Source organism: Suillus paluster (assembly GCF_016628075.1).
Source record: "Suillus paluster strain FC165 chromosome Unknown EDB91scaffold_12, whole genome shotgun sequence".
Lineage (NCBI taxonomy): Eukaryota > Fungi > Basidiomycota > Agaricomycetes > Boletales > Suillaceae > Suillus > Suillus paluster.
Window position 1 is genome coordinate 447,521 of NW_024537572.1, and position 14,313 is coordinate 461,833.

The 14,313-nt window shown below is 49.1% G+C and overlaps 5 protein-coding genes across 5 annotated transcripts; 2 read left to right on the forward strand and 3 right to left on the reverse strand.

Moving 5' to 3' along the window:
- Window positions 1-99: 99 nt before the first annotated feature.
- EDB91DRAFT_1245842 (uncharacterized protein) lies at window positions 100-1,055 on the reverse strand (the record flags this gene model as incomplete). The annotated part of the gene is made up of 2 exons (XM_041322597.1): window positions 100-502; window positions 625-1,055. The coding sequence occupies 2 exons, from the start codon at window positions 1,053-1,055 to the stop codon at window positions 100-102; spliced, it is 834 nt and encodes a 277-aa protein (XP_041179903.1).
- Window positions 1,056-1,152: 97 nt separating this feature from the next.
- EDB91DRAFT_1118237 (uncharacterized protein) lies at window positions 1,153-3,677 on the reverse strand. The gene is made up of 7 exons (XM_041318073.1): window positions 3,379-3,677; window positions 3,236-3,329; window positions 2,852-3,185; window positions 2,021-2,802; window positions 1,838-1,968; window positions 1,642-1,785; window positions 1,153-1,590 (listed from the first exon to the last, which is right to left on the reverse strand). The coding sequence occupies exons 1-7, from the start codon at window positions 3,576-3,578 to the stop codon at window positions 1,413-1,415; spliced, it is 1,863 nt and encodes a 620-aa protein (XP_041179904.1). The 5' UTR covers window positions 3,579-3,677; the 3' UTR covers window positions 1,153-1,412.
- Window positions 3,678-3,777: 100 nt separating this feature from the next.
- EDB91DRAFT_1048951 (uncharacterized protein) lies at window positions 3,778-7,909 on the reverse strand (the record flags this gene model as incomplete). Its single annotated transcript, XM_041313439.1, has 8 exons — window positions 3,778-4,386; window positions 4,444-5,775; window positions 5,830-5,913; window positions 5,968-6,081; window positions 6,133-6,551; window positions 6,605-6,678; window positions 6,726-7,400; window positions 7,449-7,909. The coding sequence occupies 8 exons, from the start codon at window positions 7,907-7,909 to the stop codon at window positions 3,778-3,780; spliced, it is 3,768 nt and encodes a 1,255-aa protein (XP_041179905.1).
- Window positions 7,910-10,634: 2,725 nt separating this feature from the next.
- EDB91DRAFT_1245844 (uncharacterized protein) lies at window positions 10,635-11,171 on the forward strand (the record flags this gene model as incomplete). Its single annotated transcript, XM_041322598.1, has 1 exon — window positions 10,635-11,171. One exon carries the CDS (start codon window positions 10,635-10,637, stop codon window positions 11,169-11,171), a length of 537 nt encoding a protein of 178 aa, XP_041179906.1.
- Window positions 11,172-13,378: 2,207 nt separating this feature from the next.
- Window positions 13,379-13,717, forward strand: EDB91DRAFT_1030842 (uncharacterized protein; the record flags this gene model as incomplete). Its single annotated transcript, XM_041312711.1, has 1 exon — window positions 13,379-13,717. A coding segment is annotated over one exon (339 nt), but the record flags the coding sequence as incomplete, so codon positions are not given.
- Between the last annotated feature and the right edge of the window lie 596 nt (window positions 13,718-14,313).

The following is a 14,313-nucleotide window of genomic DNA, read 5'->3' on the forward strand; positions in this document are numbered from 1 at the left end:
AAAGAGAAAAAAATCAAAAGAGGTCCACATAGATGACGGAGATAAAAGAAATAGTCAGTCCATTGTCTGTCAAGTACCAATCAAAGGAAAAGAAACAAATCAAGTGACCTCTACGTAGCGAAAGAAACAGGAGGGACCTAGGGTAGATGTATGTGCGGGACCGCGGCGATGGCCTTCAACTTCGTGGGTAGTGGAACTCCCGGTCGTAGGGGACAGCGAAGGAGGCCGTAGTGTTGATGATGCGTCATCGGTATTCAGTCGTAGGGGACCTCTGATATCGAAGACTTCAGTGCGTAGACATGTGCGGGACTGGCCTTCAACCACGTGGGAGTATAACACCGGGTCGTAGGGGACCGTGGAGGATGCCGGAGTTGAGCTTTCCCCGGCGGGACCTCTGAGGTCGAAGCTCAGTAGGAGGGAGTTGCAGGAGTTGAGTGGCGGTGGGTTCCGTATCCAGCTCCAAGTCGGGTCCGGGAAAAAAACATCATCAGATGTCGTCTGGCTGGTGACTAGTATGAGCTCCGGAGGCTTCAATGGTTAAGGGGAACCATGCGAGTCGTCAAGGTGTTCGTGTTGGGTGTCTGAGGCATCGTCGGAGATGTCCTTGGTGACCAACTCGTCTACAAGGATGGTGTCGGACTCGGTTTCGGTTTCTGAATAGGCGATGAAAAGCAGGGTGTAGTGCAAGTGACTGGCGAAGCGGCGGCTTCGGTTGCTGATGAGGAGTCGAATGGCTGAGGTGCGAGTAGAGAGGATATCATTTCGGCGATGTCGTCGCCAGTGAGAAATAAATTGGGCTCGGCCGAATCGTGCATGGGTGCGGGTTTCTGCTTGATATCGCTGCTGAGAAATTGGGGAGCGGCTTTGTTGGAGGCGAGCAGAAGATTCATTGTCGAAAGGCAGAAATTGGATGCGACGACGCCGAGATTGGAGACCTTCTCCGCTTTGTCCATGAGCTGATTTGTAGGGTCCAATACAGCTTCCTTAAAGAACGATACAGTTAGGTAACCAGTAACGGTGAGGTGCGCAGCGCCGTTGAAAAGAGTCCTAATCATTTTGGCGAGGAGTCGACAGATGTCACTTTGGGACGATAAACAGACTCGATCGCGACGAGTTAGTCACGTACTTGAAAAATCAACCCCATATATATAGCGCGACGACCAGTACTGTTCAGTGTATACTCGCACGCTGAGAGGGTGGTTGGTTCAGATCAAGCTTGTCGTTCTTCGACGCAAGGAAGCTGACTGAGAATGAGCGTGATTAACGCGTTTCGGACATACTACATTTTACCATCGCTAGGCTATAAGTGATCGTGAATTGATCACGACTAGTTGACCACGTCTATGACGGTCGATAAAGCGTCTGCTAGGGAGGCGCTTGCGTTATAGGTTGAGAAAAATCTTTAACGCAAGCTAGAATGAATCTAAATGAAGCCTTTGAATGATATTATCGACGTCAGATAAACTTGTCTCCTTCCGTGCAACCTCGAGGAAAACTTCTCTTTCTTCTCCACCGGTGCTGTCCCTTTTCGAAACATGCCAGTGCTGCGGTTGTTGACCTCGGGAAAATACTTCAGTGACGTGCAGTTCCCTATTGCAGAGCCGTCAAGATTATACTAGAGTGGAAAAGTGTAACACGCACTGTTCCAATAGCTGCTTTCCGTTATATAGGTGATCTGACTTCGCGACGAAGTCAGGACTGGCTGCAGTAAAATCGCCAAAACTAATGAGGTAGTTGTCTTTGGGTTGCAAAATCTTCGTCGCCGAAGGTAAGGTCTCAGAAGCCCTGTTTGTATGTATGTGAGTTCTGCTCTTCTGCTCTACAGTCTCACACATACCGCGTCGCCTCCGCAACGATCAGGTTCTCAACGTCCCGTAGCAATTGGGATGCAGCTTCAGATATAACATGCATATCATAGTCTTCTACGTGATCAGCATCCGCTGTGAGAGCCACGGCCAAGGCTTGACACTAGCAAGGCAATGTAAACATAACTGGAGAATGAGTACGAAACAATGCTTACTCTTAGATGTATGACTTGCCTTCGGTGAGTTTGCAACGGATCACCGCTTTCAGCTAGAAATACGAATGTACAAGCGAAGTCCAATTGACGGCAAGGATCTGATTTTTCGGGTTCGTGAGGAGCTGTGGATGAAGCATCTGCGGGAAGTGGTGATGGGACTCTGGAAGGTCGCGGAGTATCTCCACTGTGCTCCATTTCCGAACCCGCTTCGTGTGTAGCATCAGGATCTGTGCCGGGCAATCTATCATCTGCCTTCTCCAGGAGGCCACGTAGATCGGTTGAGGATATTGCATCCTCCAAAGCGCCCCTGTCGACCGCAGTCACCGTACTCGTGCTTTCGGCCACGGAGGGGATAGAATTGATTCCTTCTTGTTCTGTCACCGGCGTTTTTCGTTCAGCAACCTTCCCAAATGACAACGCCCCAGGCCAACTCCACTTCCGGACGTCCATACTCATGGCGAGACTAGAAGGCATGCCCAAGAATCCACTGGTGGGGATAACGCCAGAAATGGCTTCTTTAGCTGCCGCGTTTGCAGTCGCTCCCTTTTCGGTGAGTGACGAGGCTTCTGAACGATGGTCCGCTTCATGCCGCGGTACGTGTGGTGGAATGAGAGACAGAAGGTGTCGCGAGAGCGCGGGTGTATGATTAGATTGTCTGTATCTGGTAGATGGAACTACGTGCGGAGGAGAGAGAAACAATGCATCCAGTCCAGCCGGTAACTGAGATGAAAAGGTATCCAGTAGAGGTAGAATAGAGGGGTATAATGGGTGAAGCGATAATCCTGATTCAAATCAGTAAATATATGCGCGGTATCAAGACGCACAACGCACCAAGGTCGTTGTTCAACTCAAAACTCTTGCTGAGATTCCATGACCATGCCCACATGGTGAAGAACCGTTCTAGCTGCAACTCTAATGCTTCTTGCCCGAGGGAATTCAAAATCGAGGTGAAGGACCCATGCGAAAGCTTGAATTGCTCGTATCCCCGAAGCAAGTGGGCGCGAAGTGCGTAATCGTGAAGCGAACCGTCGTGATAATCGTAAGAGGGTTGCAGAGCGCTTGCTTGCTCTTTCTCTTTGCCCTTTCCCTTGTCATTAGCCTTGCCCTTGCCCTTATCCTTCGATTTAGGCGGAAGCGTCCGCGGTGTCTTTGCAAGCTCTACCGCCTAGTAAAACATAGCATAAGAGCGCATCAACATATCGAGAGTCGGCGTACTGCGTGTATCCAGAAGTCAGGTTCGGGATTGAGCATGACCATCCTTCTTGATTGAGAATGTACATTGTGGCAAGAGTCGGTCGTATGGAATATCCTGTTGGGTAGTGAGCGTCTTTGCGCAGAGGTAAACCTGGAACTCCTACTCAGAGAAATTGACGAGCGCCTTGGCGAGTCCGACCTGCCTTAGCATCTTGTCGCGCGACGCCGCGCGTTCCTGTGAAGTGTAGAAAAGGATCTGGGCTTGCTCTTCTGCATCCTCATCGTCTTTGGAAACCTCTTCACTGGGACGTAAAGTCGGGTTGTAAATAGTCAGATAGAGCAATGCTGGATGAATCCTGCTCATGTAGCGAACCTTGGTTATGGTGGAACAGGGAAGGTTGCTTATTGTGAAGGGCAAGTGAGTATCACCCACGGCTAAGCCGCCACCCCACGAAAGCGCAGGATGTAAAGTACGATAGAAAACACACTCTAGTAGTAACTAATTAAGATACGGGATTATGCAGGTAAATTACATCTGGTGGCTCTATAATCGTGGTATTTCTTCACAAGTCCATGCTATCAGCGTCCCTCTTCTTCTGCGAATTCATGTCGGAAAATGGGTTCATTTCGGAATCGGAACCCACTGGTGAGGGCAGACTACTACTGCCAACCCAAGAGTCGATGTTTGCGTGCGCGCGGAATAGTGAACTGCGTGGGGGTTCATCGTCATAGTCAGGTTCCACTTCGACTGAGGACGTCGGAGAGGCCCTCGCTGACGGGTCTGGGAAATCAAACTGCTGATTCGCAAGTTCTAGAGGACCAAGGCCAAGACCGTCGTCGGCAATTGAATCATCGTTCTGTGCCTCCGACGTTGATGGATCCCCATCGTCGAGAGGCGGTGGCGATGATGTAGGACTTGACCTCGGGTTGGATCGTGGTGTCATGTACCCGCCACTACTACTAGGCTGTTGCGTGAGGGGAAAGGGAAAGGGAGCTGCGCCGGTTTCACTGGGTGGTGTCGGAAGGTGCACCTCCTGCACTGCAACGCTTTCTGCTTCTACCTCCACTTCGGCCGTAGCCTTACGGCGAGCTTCCTCTATCTTCTCGTGCGTCTTGCCACCCAACGGAGCGCTGCTTCTACGCTTATAGAACAACAGATAGGCGTTGGAATTCTTTCGTGCAAGACTATCAGATCGCGCAGAACAAAGAAATAAAGAGATTGGACTGACCACTGCATGACTGGCATCGGTCCGCGAGACATACGAGTCATCAAAGTGATACCACTGCTCCGTCACATGGTTAAGGGCATACGCGCGATAGTGCCCACCACCAAGACCCCCAAGATGCTCATCGACGGCATAGAGATCATAGATCAGAGGCTCCTCTACCTCTCTGATGCCAAGCTCCTGGATATTGACTCCACTCTGGGCGAGGCTAGTCCCCACTCGCCGTTCACCAACAAGAGCAGTGAGGTCGAGACCCTCGATAGGGAAGTCAACGAATGTGTCGATCTTGTCGCGAAGCGCACGGCTGTTACTGAAACGCTTGAGGTGTACAGCAAGGATATCCGGGACCTTCCAAAGGTCGAACTTCTTCGTCGCCTGCTGGTGTTTCTTGCAACGCGGGCAGTACCACAAGTCATCTTCACCCAACTGCTCCTGCTTCGTGAACTCGGCCAAACAATCATCAAGCGTTATCCCCTTCGTCTTCTTTACTAAAGCCGCCTCTTTGGCTGCCACGAACTCAGGATGCATGAAAGCGAACCACTCTTCCCACCGCGAGTTCTCGACCTGCGAGGTGCCGAAATAGTAGGCCTTTATGTTCTCGTCGAACTCGCAGATAAAAGCGTCGCCCTCCTTCAGTAACGGAGCTCCTGGTTCAAGTTCTTCAATACGGCTATCCCAATGTTCGGGTCGGCCGTTACTGGAACCATAGCCACCTGCGCTGTAATCCTTGTAGCCAGTGTAGAGGTGCAAATTGAAGACGCCTTGTTTTGGTCCAATGAGATAAAGACCATCGTCTGTATCAGATTCCATCCCAGCATCTTCGTCTACCAGAATTTTCTGATCTGCGATGTCGCCTTCAATGACCATTCCGTCAACTTCGTTAACGTCACCATTCTCCTTGATCTCCGTGAAGGAGTCGACGGGTGAGACCGTTGAGATAGGGATCGTGACAGTATCATCGACAGAAGGACCGGTCTGCCAGGTGTACAAGTCCTTTTCATGGACCGTCCATCGTCGTAGGCGTTCGATGACAGCGTCATACATGCCCTCCACTGATCGTGCATCGTCTTTAAATATCACCGCAATGAATGGGCAGCCAAAGTTATTTGTACCACGAGAATAATTGGCGTAGGCGGGGCGAGGAGGGAGCACATCCGTCAAAATCACAGGAATGATGTAGGGATCATCGTCCTTCGGCTTGTATGAGCGACTCTGGCGCGAATTACAGGGCAACTCGAAACAGAAAATCCTGTCACTGTCGGCCATTTCGCCGCACAGGACGCTGTCGTCGAGATTCTTGTAGAAACGGTGATTGAACACCTCCAAGGTTAGCAACTAGAGTCCAGGTGATTAGCAGAGGAAGCTGATAGTGTGTAAGTACATGCTGACCCATTTGGGCTTAGACCCCATCCATCGGCCAAGCAGATTCTTGAGGTCCTTGAACGAACTGTCGCGACCTATTTGGACGGGGACCTTTTGATACATTATATCTAGCGCAACGAAGATAAAATGAAACAGGAGTCTTACCTTCCTATGAGGCACGGATGGGTCCCACGGAACATAATAGATAACATGCTCCCACTTTTTGTTTACAGGGAGGGGAAGGGTGAGGTACATGAACGGATCAAACGTGAAGGAAACCTGCGAGGGCGTTACTCAACGGAGAGCGAAAAATGGTCTTGCGGTACGTACCTTCTGGCACTCAGGGCAGACTAGGGTGCTCTGGTATTGGCCTTGAAAGAGGTCGACGATAACGCTATCGTTGCGCTTCATGTATCCTTCCCATGACGTTTGAGCTAACTTCGCCAGTTCGAAATCTTGCCCTCCTTCCCAATCTGGTTTCTCGATGTAAGGCTTTTTGAGAACACGATTAAGGTCCTCGTGTAGCCCGTCTAGTAGGAACGCAACCAACTCCTGTGAGTCGTGTTGCTGATATCCGCTGAATTGTGGGGCAAACTTCTGAAGTTGCGACTTGAATTCCCTCGGCGAGTACGAACTGGCTGCCGAGTCCCTTGCCCAGATGCGGTGCAGGAGGGTTCCAAACGCCTCTGCAATGGCACCGTGCATGCCGAGCGGGTTGTCGGGATTGAGTTCTTCTTGATAGACACCAGCTATTCATACCATGAATTGGCATCGCTGGCAACCATGCGAGAGAGGTACTCACAAAGGAAATAATCTGTCAACTCCTTTGTATGAGCGAGGCATTGGAGCGCTGAGTTCATGAAGCAAGTGTTTCCCCTACATCTGTGTTAGTGAATCGACTGCTATTTAGCACCAAGGCGTACATGTTTCCCAGACCGAGGGTGCCAGGTACTTGGATAGTCTTACTGCTACCCTTTGTAAATCCGAATGACTTAAAAGGAGCGACCGTTGTTTCCTTCGCCTTGGATGAAGAGCTTCGCCGCGAGGGCGATGGAGTGCGAAAAGATTGAGTGTTTGGAAGCGATGTTTGCTGGTTGGTCATACGGCTGAAGAAATCATTCTCAGAGAACAGGGGTGGCGGTCCGTGTACTGAAGGTGGAGGCGGTCGTACAACTTGAGATGCGTCAACGATCCAAGTGCCATTCTCTTGGAATTCGACCACGAAAGGATCTTCAGGTTCGATCATCTTATCCTCCACTGTCTTGTCGGTTTCCTCACCAACTAGCTCCGCCCCGCAGGATACGAGCCTCGATGCGGGAAATTGAGAACCTGAAAGATCACCGGGTTCCAGTTTCCAGATTCTGTAGGGAACGTTGCTACGAGCGGTGACAGCGGACACGAGTGCCTTGGTAAGGGACTTCATTGAGTCTTTAATAGAGACGGTGGCGTAGGAATGTGGGGGACCTGCGATATCAGCATCGGGACCCAAGTCTTTGAGTACCAAGACTTTGAGACGTGGAGGACGAAGTTCCAAGGCAGTCTGCAAGAAAGCTTTGGCGATAACGGATCGAGGGAGTGGACTTATCGGCTGACCATACCTGAGATGGATCAGATATAACTCGGGAAAGGGGAGAAGCGACACGCACCAAGTCACGAACTCGGACCAAGCTTCTTGGGGTAAAAACTCGACGTCGATGTGCTCGACTAAATTTGAGGTAAGATTGCCTTGGGAGTCAAAGAGGGATGTGTTGTCTGGTGGACCAATATCCTTCTCCTGCAAGGGCTCGACTGCCTTGTCTGACAAGATTCCGCAAGCGATCTCCCAGCGTCTGAACCATTGACGAGATATGATATACCACGTATCGCCCGCGACCATAGGTTGGTCACGTAACTGTCTGATGCGAGCCACTTTGTGCTCGATGGTGACAGGACATGGCTGTGTGGGTTGAAAAGGGACATCCTCGCCCTGTTCTGCCATGTAAGCGTCAATGTCAATATCTTGCTCGCGGGCAGGAGAAGTATCTGTCATAGGGACTGCCACTGGTGTAGCGGAAGAAGGACCTTCTGAAGCAGAACGCTTTACAGAAGATGAAGAATCTGATTGCATGGATTGCGAGCGTTGTCTCTTTCGACTCGCGGAAATCAATTCAGTTGGTTTCAAGGAAGGAGATACTGCAGGAGATGGCAGACTCATGACATTTAAGACCAGAAACCTGAGTACTCCTACACAAGAACGCGTATGTAACACCTATTTCCCACGGGGGGAAAACCGAAGCGGGCCTTTAGGCTGCGATCAGACTAACCGGTTGCGCAGGGTCGTTTAATAACCAATGTTCAAGTCATATCTTGATCGCTTCTAATGATCTTCGATGGGCCCCAAGTAAGTAACTTTCTAATGCTAATACATATGTCATAGCAAGCGCTGCACAATCATGTCCGTGATCGGCCTATTACATGTAGCTCTGGTCATGAGCCGTCCCATAGCAGTGACTCGGACTTTGTAGGTAAGCATTACATCCCAGTAGTGCTCATGGACGAAAATGGACGTATACCTGGACTCCTTGGCGGGCGGTTCGAACCTTGCAGGCATGTAGTCATCTAAAATTCTGGGGTGGGTGGTCAAACTGCGGCTCACAAACTTGTGCATCATGACCTGCCGTTTTTGTTCGCGATGATGGTCGTCCGTTTCCCGTTTTCAATATTCTCTGATTCCGAAGCTCACACGCATTCGCCGAGAAAATGGGTCAGTGCTTGGGCGCCGAAGTACTCGGATAGAAGCAGGTCCAGGTGCGTCATTTGATAGTCTTCGTGATTTTCGTGTTCCGATCGGAGAACGGCGGCGGCGGGTTGCAGGAAAACCTTGAGTTTGATATTGCGCGAAGAGCTCAAAAAGAACCAGGAGGTTAATATGTCACGGTTCTCGTAACCGTGTTTCGCTAGGTATCTGAATGATTCATTTTCTCCGTCTCTACTTGATGGGAAGTTACGGCGCAAATCAATAAGCCGGCACCGAGTTGATCACCTCGATCAACGAATTATACGGTCTGCGCTTTTCCGAATCTCTACTCACGACAGCCGCTGTGACAATGTGACCAATTTTGAGAAGGGGCACATTTGCCCCCACCGACGGTACAACGTTGCTCGAGTTTCAGTCCACTAATATCCGGACTCAAAAGTAAGTCTGCTCTCCTTCTCTGAAGCGAGATTCAATTTGACAGGACCGATTTAGGTCAAAATGCCACCTTCGATAAGGCAGCGCAGAAATATTGGGATGTTCGTTAAGTCTCCCCAGACCGCGCCATCAAAGGTTTCAAAATTTGGAAAAGAGGCATTGCTCGAAGAAACTTGTACTCTCCAGACAGTGGTTCGGGACCACCTCGCTCCTACCTCCTTGCCAACAGAAGTTTTGGAGCAAATATTCCATATCCTTCCTACTTCCCCATTCATCTTATTTGCTCTTGTCATTGTGTTAGTTCCAGTGCACTAATATCCAGACTCAAAAGTAAGTCTGCTCTCCTTCAAGTGAGAGTCAGTCTAATGATAGGGGCAACTTAGGCCAAAATGCCACCTTCGAAAAGGTAGCACAAAACTGCTGGGATGTCCAGTGTCACATCTCCCAAGACCGTGTCATCAAATGTTTCAAAATTTGGGAAAGAGGAATTGCTTGAAGGGAATTGTGCTATCCAGACAGAACTTGCCATGGTCCATATGAAGCTGGACAACCTTGCTCCTACCTCCTTGCCAACAGAAGTTCTGCAACAAATCTTCTATATTCTTCCAAGTATGACCCCAATCTATTATAGTAACATGTGCACTACATATCTGTTTCCTCTTAGTGATGTGCATGGCCTGGCTTCAAGCTGTGGGCCAGGCCAAGCTAAGCTGGGCCAACTTCATGGCCTGACAATGGCCTTTGCCTGGCCTGAGATGTTTGAAAGCCCAAGCTGGTGGCCCAGGCTGTGGCTTTACAACTTAGTCACCATTCTGTGGACTTATCACTTACCTTTGATCTTCTAGGTTTATTTTTGTATCTGTTGTTATCCTTTTAGGCTTTGATGACAACAATAACATGACAGATGTCTGAATCCCAGTAAGCTCTGGCTGTCCTCGAAACAGCTGGGATATGCTGAGGACTGAATTTCTGTTTTAGTCCTGTGACTATTTGTGCTAGTTTGTGCTAGTTTGTAATTTCATACACATTGTATCAATATACATCGCATCACATAATTGTGTACATCGCATCGCACATTGTGCACTATGTCGCATTGATCACATCGCTAGCTTGCATATACCTAGTAGTATGGTGTTCGGTACTACTACTAGCATCTGGCCACTGCACACATCTAAGATCTAAGCTCTAAGGTGAGTATATCTTCCAAACATCATAATGAATGCTGGGACAATTTTATATAGAATGTTCTATGTGAGTTCCAGTTTCAAGCGACTCAACAACACTCCCTGATATGTCTGTGTCTGCAGCAAATATAATCAAGGCCAGTCTCACATGATTTTGAATACAATGTGGCACAGGCACCTGGAGGAAGCTAGCATGCAGGATGAGAGAGAAAGAATATGCACTGGCCAAGTGCTACATGGGCACAGCATGCTGATTGTGCCAGCTCTACCTATAGAGAGCGCTCTGTCTCTACCTCCCAGCATTCATCACTTGGACATGATCTGCAATCTTGCAAAACGAGCATGAGAGAGTGCAGAATCCTTATGCAAAGTTGGACACTGCAAATGAGCCAAACAGTCTGAACCCAGTATGGTACGTGTTCAGAACTGCACATATTCACCTGTTTGACATGAGAGTTTACAGGATAATGACAATGATGACTATGAGCTTCCTGCTCATGCTCCCAACGAGCTTCTCACTCATGCTCCTGATGACCTTCCTGCTCCCAATGACATTCCCACTCCTAATGACATTCCTGCTCCTGACAACATTTCTACTCCTGATGACTTCTGCTCCTGATGACTTTCCTGCTCCTGATGACTTTCCCGCTCCTAATGAGCCTCATGCTCCTAATGACTTTCCTGCTCCTGATGACTTTCCCACTCCTGATGACTTTCCCGCTCCTGATGACTTTCCTGCTCCTGATGACTTTCCCACTCCTGATAATTTTCCTGATCCCAATGACCTTCCTGCTCCTGATGATTTTCCCGCTACAAATGACCTTCCTGCTCCTGACAACTGTCATATACCAGATCCGAGCACCTCCAATACCACCTGTGAACATCCCCACTGTCATATCCCATACCTCCAGATCCGGAATTCCGGATCTACTTCATTGAAGTCCGGTCCTCCATCCTGCTATTCTGCCCGGCGCTCCACCTTCATCTCCGTACTTGCCCCTAACTCCTTTTAGATTAGCTATTGCTCTGGTCACTGGTTATGTTCCTTTCCGCTATGCTTATTGATCCGTCCATTCCTACTTCATTTCTGACTTCACTGCTTTGATCCGTTACACTTAGTAATAGACTTTCCACATGCTTCGTACATAGCCCTTACCTTTGCTGACTGATTTACTTATATGTTACCTACAGTATATAAACCCCTGTAATACTCCAGAACTCCTCAGTTTGAATATCATCTTAGTTCTGCTTATTCCTGCAATCTCCGGACTTGAGTCTCACCTCTTGTCCACCTCCGAGTCTTAGGGGTTAAACCTTAGGACTACTTCTCCGGCTCTACCTTAGGGTAGTCCAACCTCTGTTCTGTTTCTACTCTGGACTTCCATAGTAGCCTTACTCCGTCCCCGCATAACCCTTCCGGAGTTCCGCCGAACTCCACCAACACTAAGTCCTCCGGAACTCCCCAGACTTCCATTGGACTTCCCCTCTATCCCCCGGAAATTAAAGGGCATGTACTCGGGTAAGGGGTGCAGTGCACGAGCTGAAGCCAAAGCCCTTTGAGCAACCTCTCCCTTGAGCATGACCTTAACACCCACCCCTGGTCTGACCCCCTGTTTCCCCGTCCGCTCCATTCCTCCTTCTCCAACAATGCACGAAGTGCATCTCAGCAGGATTAGCCCTGCTACCTCCACCTAACCCCGTTCCGCTCTTCCGACACTACCCCTATGTCCTCCAACACCATACCCCTTCCATCCAACCCTATCTGGGGTTCCGCTCCTCCGCCCTATTGGTCTGCCTGATCCTACTCCTACTCCCTCCGCTTTTCTGACCTGCTCGGTTCCCCTCGTCTTGTCCCACCCAACAATTAGTCCGTCTGACCGCCTCACCAGTCCACTCCTAGACTAGGAACCACTCAACTGGTCCTATCCCCGTTTAGTATCATAGTTCCGCTTTTCGGATCACCAGTAATCCCTATACCCTAGCAATTCTGATCTGTCGCGTACATACTGTTCCCCGAGCCTTATTCTTGTATGTCTGAGTCATCCTATTGTAATCCTGTACACTCAGCACATAGCCTTCTGCTATGCTATGCTCATCACTTAGAGTATATAAACATATGTACATTTGTCTGTAGATACTCAGTCTGAATATTACCTTTTCTAAGCCCTGCTCTTCTGTTCTTTGACTTGGGCCTGATCCTAGTCAACTCCTGTTAGCCGGCCTAGGGGATTGACTCCCTAGGTCGGCCACCCTCTGATCCTCTGATCCTCCGCTCCTCTGCTCCTCTGTTCCCCCATTTCCCCATTCCTCTGCTCATCCAACTTCCCGTGCATTGGAACTAAACCCCGCACTCTTGCATCTGTCCCCTCCATTCCGCTCTGCTTCGGACTTCATCCAAGTAGCCCCCTCCGTTCCGCTTCTACTGTTGGTTCTGACCACAGTAATCTCCCGCCTCCCTCCTGTCGGGCGGAACAACCCCCGCCCGACTTTCCCATGCTCACCTAGTAGTTTGTTGGTCCTCCTTCAGAGGACCCCCGTTCCAACATCCTGTCGGAACTCATAGAACTCATGTCGGACTACATTCCAAAATTAGGGGCATGTACTTGGGTAAGGGGCGCAGCATACGAGCTGAAGCCAAGCCCCTCAGATTCTGCTTTACCCCTGAGCACGGTCTTAACAACAACCTTCCTGCTCCCAATTACCTTCCTGCTCCTGATGACATCCAGATTAATTCTGGGCCTATCACAAGGCCCAATATTGATATTGACCAACTCATCCAGAGCACTGTACTGCTGAAAATGCAGAAAACCATGGTGTTTGTGCACCTACTCAGGAACACCTCACTGGAAGATCCAGTTGCAAAGCTGGGTGAGGACGTCCTAGCTAGACTGCGTAATCCACATCAAGAACCTGGTAAAATTGAGAGCCTGGGAGTTCATCAGAGCATAGTTCACAAGATGCCTATGATTGGATACATAGAGCTATAACATGCAACTTTGCAGGTGCAGAAGGTGCTGATGAGATACTCAGTTTCAAGGTTGTCAAGAAGTTTATTGTGAAATACACAGGAGTTGAATCTATAGAGCATGATATATATCCACAGTCATGTCTCGCATTCACTGGTCCATATGCTGATGAGGACAACTGTCCCTTGTGCAGAACATCTTGCTGGAATCAGGCAAAAATGCAAGCGAGCAGCGGGCGACTAAAGGTTGCTGTGCAAAATTTTGTTACTATACCAATAGGCCCACAACTCCAAGCCATGTACCAGAACCCAGAGAGTGCACAAGATATGCACTATCTCCATGAATGCACACAGGAAATCCTCACTGAGTTAGAGAAAACTAGGCAAATTCCTATCATAGATGACATTGCCATGGGTTACAATTACCTTGACATGGTTCTGGATGGGCACATAAAAGAAAATGACATAATCCTCATGGTTTCACTCGACAGGACCCAACTCTACAAAAGCAAACAGTTGGACTGTTGGATGTACATTTGGGTTATTGTCAATCTCACCCCTGACAAGCGCTATCGAAAAGTCCATGTCCATCCTGGCAGATTTATACCAGGGCCCAATAAGCCCAAGAATCTCAACTCTTTTCTCATTGTAGGCATGCACCATCTTGCAGCTCTCCAAAATGAAGGACTTCTGATTTGGGATGCATCTCGCGATGCTTGTTTTATTTCTGACCTCCATCTCCTTTACATGACAGCTAATGGCCCTGGCCTCATATATTGGGATGGCATAGTTAGGCATAGTGGCAAGAATGGGTGTCAATTATACTGTGGCATGAGGGGCAGATGAAAAACCCGTGGAAGTCACTATTACCCTGCTCTCCTTAAGCTGCATTGGTGTGCTCCTGGTAGTGGACATCCTGATGTTCAGGTGTTCAAGATTCCACCTGGAGGATCAGACAAATACACCGAAAACTTACATCTGCTTGTAGCATCTCTGAACCAGTGCCAGTTAGATAAAAATAAGACTGACACTGGCATCACAAAGCCCCCACTAATTCTTGGCCTCAAACCTTCCCACTGTCTCGGAGTTCCTCACTATATGACAGCGGACATCATGCATATTGCTGGGAATCTTAGCAACCTCAATATCAGTCTCTGGCATGGAACAATGGACCATGGCCCATCAGATGA

Coding starts and splice junctions, on each gene's coding strand:
- EDB91DRAFT_1118237 (XM_041318073.1), bottom strand. CDS start 3,578: ATGAGCAGGATTCATCCAGCATTGCTCTATCTGACTATTTACAACCCG. Junction 2,803..2,851: donor TGAGTTGAACAACGACCTTG/GTGCGTTGTGCG, acceptor GATTTGAATCAG/GATTATCGCTTCACCCATTA. Junction 1,786..1,837: donor ATCGTTGCGGAGGCGACGCG/GTATGTGTGAGA, acceptor ACATACAAACAG/GGCTTCTGAGACCTTACCTT.